Source organism: Anser brachyrhynchus (assembly GCF_964034855.1).
Source record: "Anser brachyrhynchus genome assembly, chromosome: 1".
In the NCBI taxonomy this organism is placed as follows: Eukaryota; Metazoa; Chordata; class Aves; order Anseriformes; family Anatidae; genus Anser; species Anser brachyrhynchus.
Window position 1 is genome coordinate 115,359,315 of NC_137694.1, and position 26,436 is coordinate 115,385,750.

Genomic DNA, 26,436 nt, shown 5'->3' on the forward strand with positions numbered 1-26,436 from the left:
CTGGGCTCTGTTGGCAAGAGTTCAGCCAGCAGCTTGAGGGAAGTGATTCTTGCTCTCTGCTGGGCACTGTGAGACCAGACAGGGAGTGTTTGCGGCTCCCTGGTGTATGAAAGACACCGGCCCCTGGAGGGCCACCAAGGTGATTAGGGGCTTGGAGCGTCTGATGCACGGGGGGATGCTGAGGGAAATAGCCTTAGGAAGAAAAAGCTGCCTTGAGATCTGGTATCTCAGTGCTTTCTTCTGCAGCTGGATGTGGGTGTAGAAAAGATGGAAGTCTGGCTTCTGGCGAGCACAGTGATGGGATGAGAGGCAAAAGAAACAAGCTGCAAGAAAAGATTCTGTTTAAACTTTTTTTTCTTATATCCACAGTGAGGGCAGTCAAACTCTGGAAAAGGGATCCAGGGAATCTGTGGAATCTCCGTCTGTGGAGATTTTCCAAACACAAGAAGGTCCAAAGCAACTTGATTTGAGTTAGCCCTTCTTTCAATACGTGTTGAAGGGAGTGGAGGGAAGGGACTGGATGACCTCTAGAGACCCCTTTCAGTCCAAGTTTTTCTGGGGTTCAATTTCCCCTTCACCTGCCAGCATTTCATTTTCTGCTTACTGCATCTGACTGGAAGAATTAGCGAATACATGCATTGCTTGTGGTGGAAGTTACAAGTACTATTGGGATTTGATGGCACTGTGGAGACTGGCTACTGGAGATAATAAAGGAAATGATGGTAGAAGGAAATGCTCAAGAGAAGGAATGAACGATATGGAAGCAATTTGGGCAGGAGGACAATAGAGCAGTTGAACCATGAAAGAAAGCAAAAAGAGGAGGAATAGTATTTTCCTTGTACTGTAACTCCTACCTTAATTCCTCTTTATAATTTCAAGCCTTTGGACAAGCTACTCTTTCTTGCCTTTTTTTTCTTGTCTTTTTCTCTTCTTTTGTTCCCATTGGTGGTAGTAGTTTGTGATTCTAGATGTATAAAAATTGTGTTTTTTTTAATACTGTTTTGAGAAATAAAGAGGTATTGTGGGGTAGAGGATTGTGCAAGTGCTTATTTGCTAACTTAAATGGAAGTATTAAACTTCTTTTCAGAAGGGCAGAATTCTTAGTATTCCTTTGAAGCTAAGGAAATGTACACCTTCAAAATTAAAAACTCAAGAATCAGCTTTGAAAAATCAGTAGATCTTGAAATTATCTTGTTGCAGTTTCAGTTTCCTTTTGGTTTACAGAAGTCATGCACAGAGCCTTTGCATTATTGAACCTTAGTCCAGCTTTATTAATTAAAGTTGTGTGTATTTTAACATGAAACTTATCTATATCTAAACATATCAAATTATTTCTTCACAGCCTGAAACTACGCTCCCTTCGAGTGAATGTTGGACAACTTTTGGCTACGATCATGCCTGATCTAGACTTGCAGCAAGTAAATTACGATATTGATGTGGTAGATGAAATTTTAGGACAAGTTGTAGAACAAATGCATGAAATCAGTAGTACTTAATATCTTAAGATTTTAGCAGTCTCGTATTTGTTCTTCCATTATAACCTTTGTATAGGCTCAAAAGTGTAAATACTGCTTCTTCACTTTATATATTTGACATAGTTTGATTGATAAGTGTATATACTCTATGCGTTTAGATGTTCCCACGGATACAGTGGGGGTTATCTTAACTTCCTCGTAAAGGAACACTGTCAATATTGACCAACCCCAATGTACTTAATTAAGGATTTTGCTTTTAAAATGTATTTGTAATTAAATTTGCAAATATTTTTATGATTAGGAATCTTAATACTTTTCTACAGAAGTTTTGGTTGACTTTTGGTCTTATATAAGCGTTGATACTTGCAATTTTTTCCTCTTCTGAAATCGAAGTAGTAGAATATATTAAAAATGCAAAAAGAGCCTTCCTTGATTTCCTTCTAAGAACAAACCTCGGTGATGTTATTGTAAGCTACAGTATTTTCATTACTATCAAAAATGTTGTATGTTGCATTAATGTTCTAGAAATGTGAATAATAGATCACAAATATTGCCAATATGGGCAAAAATGTTTTTTACTACCAAAAGAGGAAAAAATTCCTTAAGGGTCTCATCCTTAAAGTGGGTGATCTTTGGCTCCCTTTTGGATTTTTTTGGTGCCACTTACGAACATTGTGTACATAATCTTCCAGCATAAACAAAGCCATGGGATATTTCAGCCTTTTCAGTCTTGGAGACCACATACCTATGTGTGTCCTGCCCTTGCTACTTGATTGTTGTTTCCTAGGGTTTGTTTCTCTGTTTGAGTGCAGTGGGAGGGATGTTCAGTTCTACCATCTGTAGTTCCTATCTGAACATCTATAGGTCCCATCTGAATGCAACAGTGCTGGTTCCCAAGTCCAGTACGTACCAGTACACAGGTTCGAGTGGTTGGTTTTCAACTTGCAGCTCTTGCCCACTTCTTTCCAAGTCAGAGGTATCTGACAGAATGGGAAACGTTCTGGTGGCCAACTGGAGAGAACGTATCAAAAGCTAGGGTTGGACTCCTGGAGGATCTCAGCTGTAACATCACCTCTTGAGACTTGGAAGGTGTTTTTTCAGGGCAGCCCAGTGCTGAAAAGGATTGACATACAGGTTCTGTGATGTATACAAATGCTTGTATATGTTATCTTGGGGGGTGGGGGGGAACTGCTGTAGCATTAAACATGTATTCTGCCCTAGAGTCTTTCAGGCTGGCATGTGAGGGTGCTGAGACTCATTTCCAGAACTTACTTTCCTATCAATGTGCCATGCTGTGTATAAATGGGTCAGACTACTAAATCCTTGATTATCTGGTTGAAATAGAAATAACTTCGAAAAGGAGGCATGTCTTATCTGTGGTGTTAAACTACACAGTAAGCTAAAGCTGAAAGTGTTCAAATACAATTTTTTATGCTGTCTTCAAGTTTAGACATCCTTTAGAGTCACACTTTTTTTTTTCTAACCTCCTTAAATGTTTCACAGCAACTATTAAGCCACTAGTTCTATGCTTTAATGCTCACGCAGAAACTTCCTGGAAGAAATGGTGCTGAGACAAAACATTATTACAGTGGTGACAGTATTCTCCTCAGCCTGTTGCATGCTTTTCTTTTCAAGTCGTCATGAACGAGAAGAGGTGGCAAAGACAGCACATCTACCTTCTACGTCTGGTATTATTCATCATCCAAAAAGTGATCAAGAAAAATGGTTCTTGCTTTAAAATAAAAATCATGAAACTGCATCCAGTGTTTTCATACCTAGGAATTGTACTTTTTGTCAAGCCAATGATTTTGGCTTTTGCACTGCTAACTGTCCTGATTAAAAAGGAACATGATCCAAGTAAGTTGTAGCTCAATTTCTTGTAAGGGATAGCATTTCAATTTGGAGATGCTATCTTTTCTTGTATGCCAATAAGGATAATGTGATTCTGTTGTACTTTATAATGGCTAAATTGAATGTTTGATTTTTGAAGAGGTGGCTGTAATATAACTTTGTATGACTTTTAAAAAGTTTATATTTTCCATTTATTGGTGTGTAGTTTTCCATTTCTTTATTTATTACATTTCATCGGATCCCGTAGTTGAGTTTATTGTAGGTGACTCTCAAAATATAGCATATGTCTATATTAAAAATTGAAAATTTACAATGTACATTTACACTTTGAACAGTGGACTAATGGAAATGGTTTTTATTTACCTGTTAAAATGTATTTTTTGTAAAAAATTAAAAAATCAAATAAAAAAAAAAAAAGAAAATAAATTTGAGTTTGCTAGATCAAAACCAGTGCCCCAAGAGGATGTTCTTGTTTATAAATAAATGCTCTGCAGCACGGCTGGCATAGCTGCCTTATTTCAAGCAGAAAGCTCGTCAGAAAGCTGGGCGACCCTGGGTGGGAGGAGAAGGCTTAGGCAGTGCCCTTTATTTAGGTGTCCTTTTCTTGAAAACATAGCCAAACTAAAACGCCCAACGTTTCAGGCTCTGTTATCGCTGCCCGCCGTCATGGCGCCGCCCCGCCGGGGGGCGCTGCCCCACCTCAGGCGTTGCCCTCCTGGGGGGGGGTCCGACTGCGCAGGCGCCGCGGCGGCGGCAGGGGCGGGGCGAGCAGGAGCGGGAAACGCGCTCGCGGGCGGGAGCGGGGCCAGGCCGCGCGGCGCCGCAGGTAGGGGCGGGGGGCGCGCGGCGGCCGTTAGCGGCCGTTGGCGGCGGTTGGGCCGTGAGGTGAGCGGAGCGGCGCCTCGCTGCGTTCTCTTCAAGCAGCCATGAAGGTGATCACGTGCGAAATAGCGTGGCATAACAAGGAGCCCGTGTACAGCTTGGACTTCCAGCGCGGAGCCGACGGGAAGATCAACCGGCTGGCCTCGGCCGGCGTCGACACGGCCGTCCGCGTGAGTAGCGCCCCGGGTCGGTGTCGGCAGGCGTTGGGAGTCCCGTCCTCAGCCTCCTGAGGGTCGCCCCTGACAGTATCAGGTGGCTGAGGAGCGTAAGCCCCAAGAGACGTGTCTGTGAGATGCACCACTGCAAAACCAAGCAGTTGCTTTCTGTCATAAAAATTCCTGATACATATTGTTCCTGTTAGTCAGTCAGTAATCGCAGTTTTTTTCTCTTAAAAGTAAGGCCTGATTGGAAAGCTTTGGGAAAACGAATGCACTGAGAGCGCGACATTCTTTTTAAATGCATCTTAGTCATCTTCTTAAATAAAGTTAATGGGCTAGTGAGGCACAGTTTTCTTTTTGCCTCCCCTTTTTTTTTTGGAACTAAAACTGAAACAGAGTAGGTTCCCATCCTGCTGGGCTGTTCGTTTCCCTGTATGTCCCTTCAATATCCAGGCATGGTGGTTTGCCATTTAAAAAAAAAAAAAAAGAAGGAAAAAATTGGCTTGCTTGCTAAAAACTCTAGTGCTAACCCTTCAATTTTCCTCAAACTTATCTTGCCATAAAGAAGGATTGCAACCAGGAGCCTCCCTGTGCTCCTTGGTAACAAACTCCCACACAAAGAATTCACGCAGGTTTTCTGCTATGTGAGTGTGTATCCATCTATCAGTCTTGGATAAGTTTACCTTTTAAATATCTTTTGAGTCTGCTTATGTTTTGTCAGTCTTCACACATCTGATGTATTTGAAAAATAAAGTATTGTAATGAGGTCTCACTACATGTGCAATAAGCAGGAAGAGAGAAATAAGAAGGTTTTCTTTTTCTTATTGTTATTGCTGCATTTTCTTAGTGGAGAAATATTCTGGTTTACCAGAGGATCTGAGATGCAAAGATCAGACCTGTCCTTTCAATCTGGACTGTTTGGATTGCATCCACACTTTTTTTTTCCTGTAGAGATAAGGGTGTTTGGGTGTTGTTATTTTTTTTTTGGATTGTTACTATTTGTGGTTGTTGGAGTTATTGTAAACCCATAATATTAAAATCGCTATCTACAGACGTGTCAAATTCACTTGAAGGTGGAGGTTGCTGATGAAAGATAAGAGAATGATGTTGTGTTTGGTGGTTGTTTTTTAAATTTATGGGAAATATTTGATAATGCATTTCATCAGACTAAAATAATTCTGCAATATAATTACAGTTGTAGTTTGTAGAGAGAAAAATGTTGTGCTATTGCAGCTTGAGCTGTCAGAGTTTCAGATAATAAGTTCAGAATGACTGCCCAAGGAGTAAATTGTGAATTCTTGTAGTGATGACCACAGCTTACATCTTGTTTCTGAAAACTACCTGTAATGCTTTTGTAAGTAGATATGGAAAGTGGAAAAAGGACCAGATGGAAAAGCTATTGTGGAATTCTTGTCCAACCTCGCCCGCCATACCAAAGCAGTAAATGTTGTGCGCTTCTCTCCCAGCGGTGAGATCCTAGCATCTGGTGGAGATGGTGAGTGATAATGCCTAAAGAAGCTAACATAAAGAAGCTGTTTGTGCATCTGGTGAGTGGAGGGGAGAAAATGAACATGGGGGTTTATTCATACCTGTCTCTCGCACTTCTAGCTATGGACTGCTGTGTGCCCTCTGATTGTACATGGCAAATACTTGCCATGCAGTTCTTAAATAACTTCTCACTGTCTGTGTGTCTGAGAGGATGTATTCCAGATATAAAATAATTGCTGTCTGTGTTTCAGAGGCAGGGAGACTGAGTGTATTGCCTAGCGTCATACTGAGACGCTGTGGCAGAATCTGTAAATTTAGCCCTGTCCCTCCAGGGCCGTGTGGGTTCTTCAGTCGCAGCAGGGACAGCGTTAGGTGGGGGGGTGCTCTGTGAGACAGAGCTGAGTGTTACCTACCTTAATGGAAGATTTTCAAAAGCCTGAAGTGCAGAACCATAGCCGGCTCTAATCAAAAGTAAATTGGAAATCAAGCACTTAACTCTCATTTTAACTCCTGGGAGTCTCTCTATTCTTTTTATTAGCATTACATAAAAAATACTTAGATTAAAATCAGTAGCTCACACTGGAGGGTAAAGCAGTCTCTTCTTCCTCATCACAAATTAAGGCTTGTTTTTCATGTGTCATACATGAGATAACTGTAATGTTAAACTAAATGTAATATGTTAACAAAACAATGAGTGGAAAAGTATTCATAGTATTTCTTCTCCAGATGCTGTTATTTTGTTGTGGAAGCTGAATGATAGCAAAGAACTGGAACCACTAGCTTTTCAGGATGAAGATGAAGCACAGCTCAACAAGGAAAACTGGACAGTTGTTAAAACTTTAAGGTAGCTCAATATTTTTTAGCTCGCTTTCTGTTCTGGGTTTTTGATTCTGCAGTGGCTTTTGTCATATAGTACAGTCTTCTGCTCAGTGTATTTAGAACTTCAGTATTCTCTAAGATTTGCTTACTCCAATGTTCATCCTTTTATCATCTTTTATTTTTTCTTTTGATACAGTGCCAACCTGCATCCTCTTAGTTAAGGCATTTACGTGACTTAATTTACGTGACATAACTGATGTGCTCTGAAACTGGTTCATGAGATTTGCAGGCACTTAAACTTTAACACGTGTGTGTGTGTGTGTATACATATTTAAAGAAAATGTGAAGTTTTATTTATTAGCTTTATAGTGGAAATTTTGATCATTATTAAAGCAAAAAAATGTCAGTAGTTGAAATGGTTCATTGAAGTTTGCCGGACAGTAGATGTGAAGCTAGACCAGTCTTTTACAACTGGTTCTTTTTAATAGTTTCAAACTATACAGTGATTAATACAATATACACACTGTGCCTGGTAAGTCTAGGTCAGTATTAGCTGACAGTGACTAAGGCATTAAACCAGTGCTGGCAGTTGGAACATGTTCTGTTCTCACTCAGCAGAAGATTGAAAGAAATAAGTGGTTCTGCAGTACTTCAAATGAGCAGTATTTATACCTGCTCCATTTTCTGTGTAGTACCTGTTAAAAGTTTAGGTCTCCGTCTATACTGATAAAATTATTAAGGATTTACACCATTTTACAAAAAAAGAACTGTGCTGTACATAACTGTTAGATTCCTTGCAACTGTTGAGGTTTATGTACAAAGTTTCAAACGTGCTAGTGAAATTGCATGAAGTACCGGCAGGATCCTTAGGAGCATCAAGCTCTTAAAGCAAACAAACAAAGCCAAACCCCCTTCCCTAAATATTAATTATTAAAGCTATGACACTGTATGGCAAATCTTTAAACTACAGGCAATACATATTGGTTTTGGTGAAGTCCTTCTAGGTGGTTCTGAATATCTTACAAAGTTTGTTCAGTTGCATCTAAATCAACCTTAATTTTCTGTGTTTCATGTGGTTCTGCTGAGCGTGCATGTTTGTTTACTGCTTTTATAAAACCCATAAATATGCAGTAAAGTTGTTTTGAATTGTGTCACTTGACTTCTTTGGTGTAGTGTTCTGTTCGTACGCATCCTAGAACTATTCATTTGTAGCTCTTTAGATATAAATTCAAAAGCAATTTCAAATGCAAGGTTTTTTATTGTCTGTGGAAAAAAAGGAACGTTGAAAAGGCAGGCTTATTTTGAGTAGAAGTAGGATGTGCTTTTAAGAACGTTCTACCACCTCCTGAATATGGGAGTTTTTTAGAAGCTGAAAATCATGCTGTTCATTTTACTTCCATGATTTTTTAATTTGGATCTCTGATTTTCTTTTTAACCTGAAATTGTGCAAAACTGTTAACATTTACATGTATCTGTTCACCTTAATAATTGGTATCTTCTCTTCCGGCTTCTAGAGGCCACCTAGAAGACGTGTACGATATTTGTTGGACTTCTGATGGAAATTACATGGCATCTGCTTCTGTAGATAACACAGCAATAATGTGGGATGTCAATAAAGGTAAATGCTTTTTCTTATTTGTGGCTCCAGTACTGATGGAAGCATCTTAGGGTATTTATCAAAATGGTTAAAAATATTTTCTGTTTGTGAGAGAGCAGTCCACTTAGTTGCTAAACTTCTGGAATTGTGAGGCAGATAGCCCAGCACATAAGGATACCCTCAGGCCAGCAAAGCGTACTAAGTCATCTCTTCATATCTTCACTGAGAAAGCAAACCGTGCCCTTTTTCTTTCCCCAAGCTCCTATACAAGTGTCTTGTGTATTACTCGTTCACCTCCCCCCACCCCAACAAACACATAAAAGTTGACAGGTATCAAGTAACTAACTACCTCGGTCAAATCCAGAAAGAACATGTAGGATGTAGGCCTTTTCTTTTGGCAAGATGTGACACTTTTTTAGGCTCTGTTCAGCAAAAAACTTTTGTTCATCTTCATCCCACTGCCATGGGATTGCTCATATTCTCCAAGCCCAACTGTAGAAGTTCTGTTGGACCAACCCAGAATACTTAGCACTCTGCAGTGTCCAGCCATGTATGTATGGTTGGTAGTAACCAATTAGGTTTGGTTGCTTGAGAGTGGTTTGGTGTTTTCTTATTAGCAGTGCAATCATTATTTTAAATTCTAATCTAATGTGGAAATACTTGACTTTCACTAGAGTTAAACTTTAATCTTGCATTTCTTATACTTAGTATCTAATTTAAAAAAAAAATAGCATCCAGGTTAATTTCTCAGTGCGTGCACCCATGGAAGTATAAATGTTCTGCTGCTGACGTTTTTTCGTGTTCTTGGTTTGGATGCTTAATATCTCTCCCATCCTCCTAACTGTGTTCACATACACTCCTTTACCATAAATACAAGAATGTTCAACTAAGTGTGTATGTGCTCAGAGCTTAAGTATGTGCAGGCAGATAGTGATGAAATGTCCTGCATTTTGGACTGCTTGTAACAACTTTAAATGGACATATCTATTCAAATTTTTACTAAAAAAAGCTGGATGTCCTTTTATGTTACTTACATAGTATATGTGTAATGTCTTCCATTCTTGCTGCTTTCTTTTAGCATTAAATTATTGCTGCAGAGGAGTTTTGTGTCTTCTAAGTGGAGACACAACTAATAAGTTGGAAGTAAGAAGCCATTAATGGAAAATGTAGGCTTTGTGGTTGAAGTTGGAGGTACATGAAAGTAAAGAGCTTCAAGGAGAGCTTCTTATAATATCCAGGCTAAAAGCTTGCATGGTTTAAAAAACAACAAAAAATGGCAGGAAGAAAATTAATAATAAAAATCCATAGGGATTTCATTGTTTAGTACAAAGACCAGATCACTGGCTTTAGAAATCCCACAGGCACAAACTGTTGGCAACTCTCAGGGCATCCTGGAGAAATACCATTACGTGCTTGCTTGCTTCTTAGGCTCTTAGGCATGTGTTGTTGGTCACTGTCTGAGAACAAGGGGGGCAGAAGGACTTCGGGAATTACGCAGCATGGCCTCGACTCTTTGTGTAATCTTTTCAAAGAGCTGTTCCTTTGAAACAAAGCGACACTATGACACTAGAAGAAAGTCTGTCACTGGTATTTAAAACATAGTATTTCATGACAATTTTCTGTAAATTTACCTCATCACGATGCTTTAGATTTGTGACATTCATGTTGGTCAGAGAGTTCAAGCCTTTGAAAGATGTTCATGATACAGTGAGCTGTGGAAGAGCATGAGTTAGCACTGCTGTAGAGGTATTTCTGAAAGCTGTGTGTGTGGAAGCCATCAGTCAGCATTCATGCAGTATATTTGTTCAGTGCCTGCTCAGCAGAGTAGGTGAGTTTCCACAGCTCCAGAGAGCAGCGCCTGGCTATCTAGCCCCAGCTGACAGTTGTGTTTTAGTGCTGGAATTTCTGGCTTTGTATTCAGCCAAAGTCAGTTAATTGTTGAGGAGTACTCTAGACTTCCATGGTTATTTTTTTTTCTAAATCAGAAAGGTTTTGAAATATACTCATCTTGCACATTTGATGCCTGAACCAAGCTGCTTGTCTGCGTTAGTTTGTAGGGAACAAGCCTTAAATTAGCGTGTACCAATTGGCTGAATTTATGTCTAGAATCTGTTGTATGTCTAGAATATTTCTGTTTCCAACATTCATGTCAGGTACCATCAAGATAAATTTGTTTAAAAAATTACTAGTTTGTATTTTAAAACGTCTTGCCTTGTTTTATTTCTGAAATGAAGAAATGTTTTTAAAACACATTTGAATTCAGAATTTGGAAACTGTTTGTAATTTCAGGGCAGAAGGTTTCAATATTAAATGAACACAAGAGTTATGTCCAAGGAATAACCTGGGATCCTCTAGGCCAGTACATTGCAACTCTGAGTTGTGATAGGTGAGCTGATGGTCTAAGTGTTTTGCCTTAGTGTTCTTTCTTACTTGAGGATGAATTGAAAGCATGTGTATGAGATAAATGTGACTTTTATCTATGTTCAGATTGTTGTCTAAGAAGGTTGATGTGAAAGCAACATGATAATTCAGTAAACTTTTTGCTTGTGGTAAATGATTCCTGAGGTCTGAGTGTCTTTTCTAAATGGCAAGTAAGCTTATATAACGTTTTTTTAGAAAATTGTCTTCAGGAAATAAGCTTTCATGATATTAGTCGTTAGAGATACCAGATACATCTGAAGAGATTGCTGCATTCTCTGGTTGTCAGTGAGCTAATAAGTCCATCCTTGTCAATGCATTTTAGAGAAAGGTATAAGCAGGTTAAGAAATCAGTTAAAATACTTTTTTTCACTGATATATTTCTTTCACCCTCTTGCTCCCTCCATCCCAAGCAGTTTTGTAAGTGATGTCATTGGGAAAGCAAACACACACTTCATAAACTTGGCCTTTGTCAGAACTTTGCAGTTCAGCTTAAGCTGTCTAGGGCATGTGTGCTGCTCAGGAGGGGTCGCAGCTGGCTAATAAATGTGTGTCATTTGGCACCAGTTGCAAGGAAAATTACTGTAGTAGTGGAAAAGTAGTTTTGATTTAAGATTCGCAATAGGCTCAGAAAAATGATGAGTTAATGGCTGCTAGGTCATTATGAGCCTCTGTTTTCTGATAATCAGTTATGTGAAATTTGTGTGCTTCTATTAAAACGAACAGCAGTGAAACACAAACCAACGTAACCCAGTGAAGGCTTCAGTGGGTGTCTGAGCTGGCAGAAAGGACGGGATGGTGGGACCAGCAGTTGGATTTGCTTTGGCTACCTGCTGTTTACTGAGATGAAGTCAGTGGAGCTCAAACCTTCTCTGTGGAGTTATACTCTGGTTTTCATGTCTTCCAAAGGAAACTGAATTAAAGCCTAGAAATGTAACTAGTTGTCTTTGAGGAGAGTTCCTATTCCACAGGAACTTATTAGCTACTACAGCGCAGGTAGGAATGGCGTGGCTGTTCACTGTCCATTAATTCCTTTTTTCCTCTATGAATATATATGCTCGTACCTTACAAACCTCATTGAGTCAAATAGTTGTCAGTGATTAACTGCTTGCTTAGCCATAAAGACGTGTCCTCCCCGGCGTTGTCTCATGAACAGAGCTATAATTATTGTGTGATTGTCATTTATTTTTGGCAGTCCTGGCTGAAAAGTGAGGTGTTGTAATGCTATGTGAAACTTGAGGTGAAGGGAAGCTGGCTACAGCTAACTGTGCTCTCCACCATGTAGGGTCCTGCGAGTATACAACACACAAACCAGGCGTGTAGCATTCAACGTTACCAAGATGCCATCTGGGTCGGGAGCTGAAGGAGAGGTGTGTTGTTCTGCTGCTGATGGTACTGGAGAATGTGCTGGGTGCTATTCTGTATGAGTTAGTCTGTTCTCCGAAACTAAAGGGACAGATATTTTCCATTCAAATAATCCACATATCAAATACTTTCGTCTGCATCTAACTTTAACGTTTTATGAGTAGAGACCTCTTCAGGTTTCCTCTGTCATTGTAGAAGTGACTAACAAAGAACATTGCCTGCTGCTGCTGATCTCTTGAAAGTTCAGCTGAGTAAAGTAGTAACACAGCGTCTTTGGCTGTAAATGTTAAAAATGTCATGGAAAAAATAGTATGTGTGACGAATTTTTAATAGATTTAAAACGCGTCTGTCAGAGTGTAGCTGTACATTTATGAATGGATATGACATAGCATTAATCTTTTAAATTCAACAGCCTGAAATTTACAAAAAGGGGGGGCTGATTTTTAAGAAAAATAGGATTAGAATTTCCTAAATTTTCACTATTTTTAAAGAGAAAAACCAAGGAACTTTTTTTTCCCCAAAATAATTCAGAGTAAAATAACACTTCTAAGCCAGCTATAACCTTTTTAATTCTTTTTATTCCTTTTTATTTTTTTTTGTGAAATATTTGTAACAGTTTTATAGAGACTAAAGAACAGGCCTGAGAGAAGTCTCTTTGCCATTACAGAAGCTTTCTTTAAACCTCTACTCCTAGAGTTAAAACTAAATGCCTAACAAACAGGTTTTTACACCGACTGTTACATAATGTTGTTCTCCAGGTTATTACTACTTTGTGATTACTGGTCTAATGTGACCGCTCTTAAGAGTGTTTTGATTAGCTGATGAGGAATCAGGGTTATTTTTCTTAGCTGTGAAGAATTTATTGCAAAGGGGGAAAATGAGTTTGAAGGAATTATGGTTTTTAAAATATTTATCTTTTATTTTAAAAGCTCTGTGAGGTTGGACTGTACAACTAGATGACTTTTCGCGCTTGTATTCCAACTGACATATTCATGGCACTTCTTGCAATCATATTTTCAATGTTACAGGCTAGGAGCTATCGGATGTTTCATGATGACAGCATGAAGTCATTTTTCCGCAGACTCAGTTTTACTCCTGATGGCTCCTTATTACTCACTCCAGGTATGTAAGAACATGTAATGTTTATTATACTTTACTTTGAATGTGCATTAGGATTGCTTTCAAACTGCTTGGGGATGCTTATTTATTTGTATTGTGCCATTCCTCCTTAATCATCTTCCCGTTGAAGGAAATAGAGACTCCACAATACTCGTTCATTAGCAATCCAGAACCTCAACCTTCTCTGGTGATAAAAGTTATATTTGTGGCATTTTTCTTAACTGAAACGTACACTGCAACAATACAGCTCTGTTTAAATAGAAATGAAGAATAATGAGTGGTTTATTTTGACTGTCAGGTCTCTCATCATTTTTATCCTTTTTAAAAAACATTCTGCAGTCATAGTAGAAATAACATTGCAAGGAGGGGATCAGTTTGCCCATATAAGCACTGCTTTTATAGATGTCTGGCATCATTAAAAAGAAGCTTTGAGCGGGAAGTATATAAGGGAAACACAAACAGCATTAAATAAATATTTGGGATGCCTTTTAAAGTTGTATTTAGGTTGCACAGCTCTTGCCCAACTGACAAGTCTAATTCCTGAGAAGTAAAATGTTTATAGGCAGAAAGTGTGTACTCAGTACCTTTTTGACTTGATGAGTAATGTTTCTACCTGTTTTTGCAGCTGGCTGTGTTGAATCAGGAGAAAATGTAACAAACACCACATATGTTTTCTCCAGAAACAATCTTAAAAGGTAGAGTTTAATAAGATCAAAATATCATTTTATTAAAAAAAAATCAAGTGCTGTTTTCTGAAATACTTATTCTTCATAAAAGGCCTATGGGTCATCTGCCCTGTCCTGGAAAGGCAACTCTTGCTGTTCGCTGCTGCCCAGTCTACTTTGAGTTGAGACGAGCACTTAATAAAGGTACTGTAAATCCGTCGGGGATTATGATTTTTACAGCAAACATGTGAAAAGGCTAGTGTGGCTGTTTATTTGCAGGCCATATGATTTTATTCCCTAGCCTTTTAACATTCCTTAAGATAGTGTTGTACCACATCTTAGAAACTGTTTCCTGATTCTAAGACCCTGAATTCACCTCAAGTACCTTGTGAATAGCTTTTGATATAGCGAATTAACTTCTTAATTAACTTCTTGGCCATGTCGGCTACAGAAATACTGTTTAGTATTTAACTTTTAATCATTTTCTGTGAATAAAAGTAAATAACTTGGCTTAGCACTAAAGGAGCAACCCAGTGAAATATTTTTAGACCCAACTACCCACATCACAGAAACGCCACAGAGTTGGTGTAGTTTGCAACAACCATTGATGTTTATTCAAGGAAGCCAAACTTGAAGCAATGCTGGTGTTACTGGCCAGAACGGGAGTTCTGAGGAGGGGAAGAACGGTATGAAGTTGCATGAGAACTTACCTGGAGATTGAAATACAGCCTTATCGCGAGCCCTGTGGGGCCAGGAGTGTTTATATTTTAACAAGACCACTCTTATTCTGGTGAAAAAGCAGAGCTTTACTCATTTCAAGGAGTGCAATAAAACCTCTTTCATTAGAGAGTCAATTTGTAGTATTCCTTGGAGGATTTAGAAAGTACCTGTTCTTGTGTTCTGTATTTCCATCATAATCTTTAGATCTATTGTAGTTCTGTGGTGCAAGGTAAGGAGACGAGTGTCTGCAGTCAGTCTCCGTAGCTCTCCGAAATGCACTGGTTAGTTTCTGCTGTACAGTCCCTGAAAAGTGAGAATCTGTGGTAGTCCACAAATCTGTAAGCGTAAGCACCTTACATTAACATTATGGTAATGTCTTGTTTTTTTCAGTGCATTGTTTCCACAATCGTGGAAGTGAACAGGAGGTCTGTATACTAGGGATTTCTGAAAATAGCTAGCTAGCGCACAGCTTCTGGTCAAGTCTGAATAACCTGTCTTTACAAAGAACTAATGTTGGAAGCCAAAGATTAGCTAGGAGCTGAATCCAAGATACCACGCATGGAGCTAAATACATTATTTTGAATGAGTCATTCAGAATGCCCCATCCCTGGCAGTGTTCAGGGCCAGGCTGGATGGGGCTTTGGGCAACCTGCTCTGGTGGGAGGTGTTCCTGCCCATGGCGGGGGGGTTGGAACCAGGTGGTCTTTAAGGTCCCATTGAACCCAAACCATTCTATGATTCTGTGAATATAATGTGGTGGTATACATTTATGGTGACTTTAAATTAAAGTATTTCCTAAGGTTTGTTTGTTTTGACTTCAGTATTAAAGTGCATACAAATACGTTGAAGAATTTAAACTGGAAAATGTGACAGACAAAACAAAATATTAACAACTTGGATGAACTAAACTTCTGCTGATTTCTCTCTCAGGACAATGGGGGGCAATCTGTAGGCAATAGAAATGTTAGTGCTTGACATTAAGCTTTGTTTTATAGAAGTGCCATCTTCTCAGCCGTTATCTTGATGAATAATTAAATCTTTGTTTGGGTTCATGACTAACTAGTGTGTTTACTACCCTGCAATGAATACAAGAGAGAATTCTCAGTGTTTTCATTTCTTTGCATTCTAGATGAAATTAGTCAGAAATCATCTCCTGGTCTGTTGAATTTGCCCTATCGATTGGTGTTCGCTGTTGCCTCAGAAGATTCTGTGCTTTTTTATGACACTGAGCAGTCTTTCCCCTTTGGCTATGTTTCTAACATACATTATCACACCCTCAGTGACATTTCATGGTATGTAATGGTTAGATTCTTAAAAGTTGTTGTGATGGGAGGGGGAGAGGAGAGGTTGTCCTTTTTATACAGTGAGGCTCTGCACAACTTCCTGTGTCTTGCTTTATTTTTGTGTTTCATTTATGACATGTCTTTGGTCACTGTCATTGTGATATCCAAACAAGTCATCTCGTTTGCCCTGTAAACTGAAGAATTACAGTTCTTTGGTTGGGAAACAAGGTGCAAGCAGCCAAAGGACAAGTAGATAGCATTGTACAGACAAATAGAAAATTTGTACAAATCCTAATGTACTTGGGTGCCTTTGAAAAGTACTCATTGTCCAGGCAGTGTTACTGGTAATAACGATGTTATTCAGAGGTTTCAAAAGTCACCTCTGCGTTCAGGTATCAGTATCCTGGCCAAATTAAGCTTTATCTGTGTAGTTCTGCTTGATGGTTCTTCGTGTATGGGACTAAGTAGTTTATCTGGCCTGATGCAGGAAGTCTGAACTGGAGCTGAAAATTGAAGCTGAGACTTGCAATCAGGATAATCCCTCTGCTGGACTAGGCTTGTTACGCCTTTCTAGCCAGTATTCCTAAGCTGAGGACAACGTGGAAGCCTCTATCAGAAGTTATAACTCATGCTCAGAAACTGAAAATCATTGTGTGTCAGGAGGAGGGGAGCAGAAGAGAATAGGAAAGCATATGTTTTTTATCAGTGATTGATTTACTTGGTGAAATAAGTACCATGGGCCTGCCCATATGAGCACCGCAGTGATTTTGAGCACAGGGATCTCTACCTAGCACGGGGACCATAGCTAAAGAGCTTAAGCTGCTCGGCTGGTCTAAATGGGCAGACTTCAGCAATATTTCAGAAACTGTGCCTGAAGGGGTTTTGTACCTGCAATTGATCTGTGCCTGCTGAGGTGAATGCAGGTGCTAGCAGCAGCATAATACCACTGATCACAGACAAGGCCAGAGAGATTAAATCAGATGTGAAGGCCAGACTTGAAGATCATTTGAATTGCATGTCTTTCGCTTGAATGCAGTTTTATTTAGATGTATGCATGTACTCGGGGGAAGAGAAGAGGAACAGATGTGTGTCACAGATGGGGGGATTGGGAGTTGAAGAAAAAAGTTTTAACATTTGCTCCTAATGGAAAAAAAATCCAAACAGGTCCAGTGATGGAGCCTTTCTTGCAATTTCTTCCACGGATGGATACTGTTCATTTGTTACCTTTGAGAAGGATGAACTGGGAATACCACTGAAGGAGAAGCCTCAGATAAATGTCAAGGCTCCTGGTACAACAGAGAAGAAAGTGAAGAAGAGTCAGTGTCACAAAGCCATTTCCCCAGGCTCTAGGCTGACAGAGGGGACTCCTCCCAGCACTCCCACACTCCAACCTAAGACACTCGCAGGTGCCGGTAAGGACTTGCCTTCCACACCTGCTGGCGTAAAAAATGTTCCAGTCTCATCTTCAGACGAGAGGAAAATGAGCCAGCCAGCCAGCCAGAGTACTAAAGTAAACCAGCCCAGGAGGATTACTCTCAACACTTTACAAGCATGGAGCAAGACGCCAAGGTGAGATTTATATTGCCATTTGCAGTCATAAATCCGAAGGCCAAGACAAGCTGTGCTTGTGCTGCATTTAAAAGTTTGAGGTTTAGATATAAATTCCTAGCCTTGTGTCTTGGTGGTAGCTGTCTTGACATGGAACGTCTTGTTCCAGCTGTACTGCAGCTAAAAGGTCAAAATGTCTCAAATCCGAAACGTACAGTTCTTGCCTTTCTATCTAAAACATGAAGAAGTAGCAAAGTTAAGCTGACCGTTACACCTTGTCCGTCTCATCTGTATGGGAACTAACAAGAGAAAAGGTTTAGTTAAAAGTTACTGTTGTCCAGAGGGCAGGGTGACAGCACAAATTAATCTTCCTGGGTTTTTGAGAGAGAAGCTATATTTTATCATACTAGCTAATTATGCTATGAGTGTTATCTTGTAGTAATATGCGTGGTGCTGCCAGTGGTAATTTTTATAGTCCAGTTAATCTTATGTCACTCTTATGCTTATTTTTAAGTGCTATCCGGAAGACGTTTAGCAGAAGAAAATACAAAATCTGATGAGTGTGATGTAAAGAAAGGACTTCTTTTTTTCCTCCACTAGAATTGTTAGTGGACTTTATAGGGCAAAAAAATTCCCTAGAGTTTTAACAGTCTTAAAGTGTTAACGTGGACAAGACTAGCAGAGGAATGGTAAGCTGTTGTAGCCAAACTAAAAGCCTTAACAGGTGTGAAGAAACAGGCTAAAATCCTTACCTTTGCAGACAGTCTTAACTTGAAAATATTTCACCAAAACAATATCTTCTGAAGGCCTGTTTCACATAACATGCAAAAGTACTTTCTAGTGAAAAAGATGAATGGCTGTATTTAAAGTACTTCTAAAAATGCCCTGCTCAGCATATAATAATAATAAAAAAAAAATCGCACATAGTAATATACATCTAAACAACATTAAATTTAAAGGATTCTATGTATAGTATATGTTCAAATAAAGTGGATGTGGAAGCTTTAAGTACTTGAACTATTTCTGCTCTTTTAAAGGAGAATAAACTTGATATCACTGAAGCCAGATGCACCAACCTTGGCATGTACAGATACAGTTCCTTTACCTCCTTCCTCAGAACAGGAACATGGTAAGCTTTTGTGGCTATTGGTATCCAGAAAATATTTTTGCCAATCATTTTTTTTTCCATCATGGGCTTCTCTTATAAGCTATAAAACTCAAATCATGCACAAACCTAAAACTAGTTGTAGATTTTAAAGCTTCTTCATTGTCTGTGTGTGTTTGAAAGGTTCTTACGACAGTATGAAGTGTGGTGTTCTTACTACGGTTGTCTCAGGTAGCTGCTTGTATATCACTACAGTTTAATAGTAATGGGAACATTAGCTGACAGTTGAAACACTAGAGAGTAAACTTGCTTGGACGTGATGTCCTCCAGGTCACACAGGTAGGTTTTAAGGAGACTTTCTGCCCTTGTACCTCGAGCATGTAATTGTTTCAGATGCTGGTCTATCTCAAACCACTTTCTTTCATGAGTGCTTAATTGTTAGCGAATTCAGCAAGCCAATTCACTTCCTTAATCTGACTTCACTGAGCTTAAATGACTTTCATATCTGCCTGTTTCAGAGAGGCCACTACCGTCTGATGACAGTCTTCAAAATCCCCCAGCATCTAAACGTCCTAGAACAGAGGAAATGCCCCTTTCTACATCTGCTGAAGATCAAATCAGCTGCAAAACAAACAAATAACAGCTAATCTTTTAGTAGACCCTTCAGTTTGAAGGTGATGCAGCCATATCTGAGAGCACATTTCTTTTTGCAAATGTTAAATCCTCAATTCCTGATTAAAGTACCATATGCACATTTGACATAGTGCTGTGAAGAAAGAAACTGGCAGTAGAAGACACAGGTTTCAGGAATAAAATTTCTACTGGCAGTAGATGACACAGGTTTCGGGCTTTGCAGACGAGGAAATAGTTGTGAAGTGACTTCTAAGTGTAGTTCTACTTCTTGAAGACAACATTATTTAAGAAATGCAGCAGCTAAAGGAAATCATGAAAATCTGGTTATTGAAAAGCTGTACAGTAACCTAAGAGTTTCCATAAGAAGTCCTTAAGCTGACATTTATAAAGTATTATGTCTTCCAGCAACCTGTCTGGCGAATGAGTAGAATTTCTAAGGAATTAAATAAGTTCATAATGATTGGATGTGTCTTAAGAAAAAAAAAAACAGACAAAAAAACCCTGAAACTTTCATTCAGGCAGCTTGGCTTATACATTGTAGCAATGTGCAAAATAATTAATTCTCTACAGTACATGTGGAATGGAAGCAGATGTTCACATGCTCTGAATGCAGCAGCATGCAGTATGACTGAAACAAATCAGAACCTAGAACTGCAAGAAACAAGAAAGCGAAAGGAAGAAACCCTCTGAAGACCTGTTGAAAGCATTAAACAGTGGAAGAAAGTTTGCAGTTATTCAGCGCGTATATTTACGAAAAGGCAGACATGAGATTTTCCTGAGGCAGCAGGATTTGAGTGTATACATTAAAATTACATGAAAAGATTTCCCCTTTTCTTTTTTCCAAATCTAACTCATTTGTCCAATAAAATATAATATAAATCCAGTGTATAATAAACTTTTTAAAGTTCATTTATTTAATACTTGCTTTATTATTAAACAAAGACCTGCAAATTGAAAATGAGACCCAAATCTTCGAAAACCACTACACTCACTTTTCTCTGGTGTGCAGACTAAGACTCCAGAAGTAGAATGAATGCTCAGCCACAGTATTCTGAGCTTATCTACTTCATTACTTTTGTTTAATATCAGGTACTTATTTTTAAGAAGATAATACTTAAAATGTGAATGGTTGTTCTAGTTTATGATAACATGTAGAAATTTTTGAATATAATTTTCTCTTGTGATTTAGCCCACACATATCGTGAAGTTCTGAAATACATGAGAAGGGAAAGCTGCAATTGATACTAAAGCTCTTTGACTTTCATTCTTCCCTGGATTTGGTTGATTTTAAGCTGTGTAAATAGTGCTTATTTTCTGACAGTTTCTTAGAAATTGGACAAATACATGAGAGAAGCAGAAATAGAAATGTTTCACAAGTGATTCACAAAAATGTCACAAGGAGGAAATACTAACAAACACCTGTTCCAGAAAGAGAGCTTGAAACAAATTGTGTGTAATCATATGTGTAAATCATATTTCAATGGAAATTAATTACAAAAATTTGTAGAGAAGTCTGAATTGATGTCTAAAGCAGATATTTGTAGCTAACACAAAATAACATGACCAGCAACGGATGTTTTCTTCACCATGAGCTGTAAGAAAGCTGGCATTTCATCTTTCTGTGGGACGGTGACCCGCTTAATACTGCAGTAGTTCATTCTGTTGCACTGCAAAGGATTCATTGACTTCAAAATTACACTTTGAAATAGTAATTTTAAAATTATCCTAATTGTTTTTTTTGGTTGTTTTTTTTTTTACTTTTTTTTACACAAAGTGCATTTCATCATAAACTGTTCTTTCTGTTGAAAGCTAGTTGGTTAGATATATTATTTTAGTGTTAATGGCATACCTGGCCTTTGTGGTCTTCAGGTGCAATTAATTACCAGAGGATTCATCTTTATTTCATACCACACCCATTCAGGTGATATCCATATTTGTTTATATGGTTGCTTAGCTTATTTTCCCTCTGCTTTAAAACTTAATTGGAATGATAAATGTATTGTGGCTTGCACTGCTTTCTTTTAGGAGATTATTTCCACATTATCATCTCTTTCATAATGCTCTACTTGGTATTTTTTCTTCCCTAATAGGACTTTTTTCATTAGTTCCAGCTGTCTCTTGTCACGAGGATTTCTTATTTCTCTTTTCTTTTTATTCTGTTAGTTACATGCTGCTTAGTTAAATTTATATGTAGCTAGTTATTTAACCTGTGGTGATAACACACCAATGATTTAGTCGTTGCAGAGCAGCACTTGCACAGAGCCAAGGACTTACCTGCTTCTCATGCTGCCCTGCCAGCAAGGAGGCTGGGGGTGCACCAGGAGCTGGGGGGGGGACACAGCCAGGACAGCTGGCCCAGACTGACCAAAGCAAAGTCCTGTACCACAGGTGTGAGGCTCAGTAATAAAACTGGGAGAAAGAAGGAGGGGGGGGGGAGCATTCAGAGTGATGGCCTTTGTCTTCCCAAGAAACTGTTAACATGTGATGGGCCCCGCTTTCCTGGAGGTGGCTGAATGCCTGTCTGCCAATGGGAAGTACCGAATGAATTCCATCTTGCTTTGTTTTCTTGTGCAGCTTTTGCTTTACCTAGTAAACTGTCTTTATCTCAACCCATGAGTTCTTGTTCTGTTACCTCTCTGATTCTCTCCCCCATCCCACCTGGGGAGAATGAGCGAATGGCTCTGTAGTGCTGAGCTGCCTGCTGGGGCTAAACCACAACATCATGTTCATAAGAAGTAGGTTATGGTTCTTTTCTCAGTCATGCGTTAGACTGTTCCAAGACAGAACACGCCCTGTGCTATTTCAGTTCTTTCTTGACTGTCTGGCGTGTTGATGTATTGCGTAGCTGTCTTTTAAACACGGTCTTTTGTTCAGATCTGACTTGTGTTATTTTTTTTTCATGCTTCAAATGGACCCTGAATTCATATTCCAGCAGTGAACATGGCATAGGTCTTCTAGGTGACATTTTGCTCAGTGTATTTTGTGAGAATCTTATCTACTCTAAGGACATTTACCCTTCTTGTACTATCTTGATGAGGTTGCATCAAGATAAAGGAAAAAATGACCTGTCAGTATCTCCTTTCAATCTTGCAGCAGTAAGAAGGAGCTAAACACATAAAAAGTCTCTCCTGCAAGAGGCACCAAATCGCTTTTGAACCCTGGGAACTGCAGAACTCTTCACTGGGTGTCCAAACCCTGCATCCAGTCAAAGTATTTTTTTTTTTTTACCTGTGTATGTCAATATCCCACAGACAAATTCCCTGAAAGACCAAATAAACAGGGTTTTGATCTCAGTTTACGTTTTCTGAGGTGAAAGTAGCATGGTATTCTGTACCTGTTGGACCACGATGATATGTGGATTACTGAACCTAAGTTTCTTTTTCCAGTCCCACAGATGATGGCTGTGGCTCAGAGTGAGACAATAAGGACAAAGACCCTTGATAGTGTCAGGCCCATGACAACGCTCACCTCAGTGGTGCTGAGTGCAAGGACAAGAGGCAGTGGGCACAAACGGGAGCACAGGAGGTTCTGTCTGAACATCAGGCAGCACTTTGTGCTGTGAGAGTGACAGAGCACTGGCACAGGTTGCCCAGAGAGGTTGTGGAGTCTCCCTCTGTGGAGGTCATTAAAAGTAGTCTGAGCACGATCTTGGACAATCTGCACAGTGTGAAACTACCACACCCTGTTTGAGCAGTGGTTGTACCTGATGACCTCCAGAGGTCCCTTCCAACCTCAGCCATTCTGTAATTCAGTGAATACAGCCATTTCAGGTTAAATGAGCAAGTGATTTAACAATTAAGATTGATAAGCTAATTACCAGCTGTGGAAGTTCACTGAGATACGTGATTTTCATGAAACATTTCTTAGAATTCATCCTCAGAATTACTTGAATTTTGCACAGATGCATAATGAAAGTACCCGTAATGAAAAACATAATGAAAGGTGGGGAGTGAACACATCCACTACAGCTGTCACACAAATAAAGTCTTCTGCATTGACTGATGGTGTGAATATGTATGTGAACTGTATATATCAGAGTTCAAGTTGGAGGCAAGTGTAACTTTCTCAGATGATTTTCCTGCACGTAAAACTGACATCATCTGCCTGGACTTGCAGCTGACATCATCTACTTGAACTTGTGCAAAGCATTTGACGCTGTCCCCCATGAGATCCTCGTCTCTAAATTGGAGAGACACGGATTTGACAGACGGACCACTCAGTGGGTAAGGAATTGTCTGGATGGTTGCACTCAAAGAGTTGTGGTCAACAGCTCTGTGTCCGGGTGGAGACCAGTGGTGAGTGGTGTTCCTCAGGGGTCAGTGCTGGGACCAGCACTGTTTAACACCTTTGTTGGTGACATGGACACTGGGATCGAGTGCACCCTCAGCAAGTTTGCCGATGACACCAGTCTGAGTGGTGCAGTTGACACGCTGGAGAGAAGGGATGCCATCCAGAGGGACATGGGCAGGCTGAGAGGTGGGCCTCATGAGGTTTAACAAGGCCGAGTGCAAGGTCCTGCACCTGGGCTGGGGCGCTCCCAAGCACAAACACAGGCTGGGTGGAGAATGGATTGAGAGCAGCCCTGAGGAGAAGGACCTTGGGGTGTTGGTTGGCGAGAAGCTCAACATGAGCTGGCAATGTGTGCTGGCAGCCCAGAAAGCCAAGCACATCCTGGCTGCATCAAAAGCAGCATGGCCAGCAGGGCAAGGAAGGTGATTGTCCCCCTGCTCTCCGCTCTCGTGAGACCCCACCTGGAGCACTGTGCTCAGCTCTGGGGCCCCCAGCACAAGAAGGACATGGGCCTGTTAGATTAAGTCCAGCGGAAGGCCATGAGGATGATCAGAGGGCTGGAGCACCTCTCCTGTGAAGACAGGCTGAGGGAGCTGGGGTTGTTCAGCCTGGAGAAGAGAAAGAAGGCTCTGGGGAGACCTCAGAGCAGCCTTCCAGTACCTAAAGGAAAGCTGGGGAGGGACTCTGTTGGGGAGTGCAGTGATAGGATAAGGAGTAATGGTTTTAAACTAAAAGAGGGTAGCTTTAGATTAGATACAAAGAAGAAATTCTTCCCTGTGAGGGTGGTGAGGCGCTGGCACAGGCTGCCCAGAGAAGCTGTGGGTGCCCCATCCCTGGATGTGTTCAAGGCCGGGTTGGATGGGGCCTTGGGCAACCTGGTCTGGTGGGAGGTGTCCCTGCATGTGGCAAGGGTGGTTGGAACCAGATGGTCTTTAAGGTCCTTTCCAAACCAAACCATTCTGTGGTTCTATGATTCTATGTGCTTTACTTATGTCTTGATAATAGATCTCTTAAAAGGCCATCTTTATGTCCTAATTCTGCATACCTTTTTATTTTAAGTGTGTTTCTGTTTGTATGTGTAATCATTTACCTGTGTCAGGAAAAAAAAAAAATTATGTGCCTTTGTTCAATTTGTTGGTGAATTTGTACTCAGTTGTACAAAGTTCAGTGAATGGTTCAAAAAGCCTAGGTGGCAGAAACACAAAGCATGAGACTTCTGTGTAAAGAGAAATCTCGGAGTGACCACTGGATGTCACTGTTCTAACAGGATTCCTCCTCCTGAGTCAGGAAAAACGCTACTGGGAGCAGGGAAGAGAAAGAAAAGTTTTCTTTTTAATAACAAGTTGTAATTGACTCTATATAACAAATGTACATTATCACCAAATAAATTGGTTTTATTGTTTTGACAAGCTTCCTTCTAGGAAGATGGACTTTTTTTTTTTTTTATTTATGGTATTTTCTAATCGTTTGAGGAAAGTAAGTCTGTACCACGATACCCTTTCTCTGTTGGGAGATATGAATTAATAAACCTGAAATGCCACATGCAGCCCTGAACTTTCCAAGAAAGTCTTAAGCATCGTTTCTTTTGAAAAGATCTTTGCAGAGGGAATGGAAAGGATCTGGAATGTGTATGAACCATCTGGTTAGTACACACTCCAGCTTCAGCCAGTTTGGGATTATCTTGCCAAGAGATCCCAAGTTGTGATAGACATAGCGCTATGTGTTTGCATGCCCCACCCATTAGTCAAAAAATCATACATATCTGATTATTTTTTAATATATATATATATGGTGGTATAACAGCACCAGCTTATCTGTTCTAATCCATTTAAAAACATTGCACTGCCATCTTATTGGCATCCAGCCTAATAAAAGGAAATGAAGAAGATGAGGGCCGTCACACAAAGCCACTGGCATCTAGGAGAGAGTGACCGTGGGTGTAAGGGCAGTATGCAAGCAATCCCCACACATGAAATATGTTCTGACTGCAAGAGCAAAATGACAACTCCTTACTTATTTGCCATTTTGTATTCCTGCCTGGAAACATACTTTTTGCTGCTTCCACCATGTGTCAGGGTAGTGCTGCCCTGTCAATGAGATGTCTTTTTCATCACTGAGTTACTAGCAGTTAAAATCATGAGGAGTGCTTACTTCTCAACAATAGCATATGCAAACTTACCACCTTAAAAACCAAATACTTCTGTGAGCCACTGAACTAGTGAGGCCTTGTTTCATATAGGCATATAGCTAATTGCACTAGTGTTTTCAAATAGATTTGCAACATTTTAGATGGGGATGGATTCACAGCTGTCTTGCTCCTGGAAAGACATTCTGGTGTGTAATAATGGTTAATTTTTAGACTGCTAGACATCATGCTGTCTGTGCTATTGAAGTTTTATTTTTCCTCTATCCAGTCCAAAATAGAAATCTTGGTTAGGCAGACATGAGACAATGCTCCTACCTAGTGGTACCCCTTAGATGTGCAAGAAATTGGAAAGGGCCATAATTGTTGAGGAGAAGAGGGGGTAGAAATGGAGGTGGCTAGGAAAGGAAAAGTCACAGGTGTGGATTATGTTTTTTGAGCTGGGATGTAGAGATATATTTGAGAGTTGGTAACCGAAGCAGAAGAAAATAGCATTTGGAAAAAAGAGAAATAAATGGGAAGCTGAGAGTGCAGAAAGCCTTATCAGTGGGAGGTGGCAGTGAGAGAGTTTGGTGTCACTGGGAGTTCCCGTACAGAACTCTCAGCTCTGCAATGATCCTTCTTACTCAGGAAACACCTCGTTTTCTAAGATGGGCTACAGTTGTATTATTGCTTTCTTTCCTCTGGAACACGAAGGCTCTTTTCTTGCCACTAACCTCTCAGTTTTGTGGTTTCCTACCAGCAGGTGACAGCATTCAGGGAATTAGCTGCTTATCAAACTGAGCAGAAACACAACTCTGCTCCAGAAAGCAGTTTTTTTCTTAAAGACATTTCTCATCATCTTTATATCTTTATATTGACTTTTCTAAAAAGTGAT

The 26,436-nt window shown here is 39.8% G+C and overlaps 2 protein-coding genes across 2 annotated transcripts in view; both read left to right on the forward strand.

Annotated features, from left to right (window-relative positions):
* Nucleotides 1-3,773, forward strand: part of MORC3 (MORC family CW-type zinc finger 3) — a 30,091-nt gene extending 26,318 nt beyond the window's left edge. The window contains exon 17 of the mRNA XM_080556218.1: nt 1,343-3,773. Coding sequence (XP_080412344.1) covers nt 1,343-1,496 — 154 coding nt within the window. The 3' untranslated portion in view covers nt 1,497-3,773. The remainder of the gene's footprint in view (nt 1-1,342) is intronic.
* A 312-nt stretch (nt 3,774-4,085) lies between these two features.
* CHAF1B (chromatin assembly factor 1 subunit B) lies at nt 4,086-20,037 on the forward strand. Its single transcript, XM_080556226.1, has 13 exons — nt 4,086-4,378; nt 5,729-5,861; nt 6,581-6,698; nt 8,188-8,291; nt 10,560-10,656; nt 11,974-12,058; nt 13,082-13,175; nt 13,798-13,867; nt 13,950-14,041; nt 15,687-15,849; nt 17,005-17,409; nt 18,426-18,517; nt 19,012-20,037. The coding sequence occupies exons 1-13, from the start codon at nt 4,253-4,255 to the stop codon at nt 19,131-19,133; spliced, it is 1,701 nt and encodes a 566-aa protein (XP_080412352.1). The 5' UTR covers nt 4,086-4,252; the 3' UTR covers nt 19,134-20,037.
* Nucleotides 20,038-26,436: the final 6,399 nt, after the last annotated feature.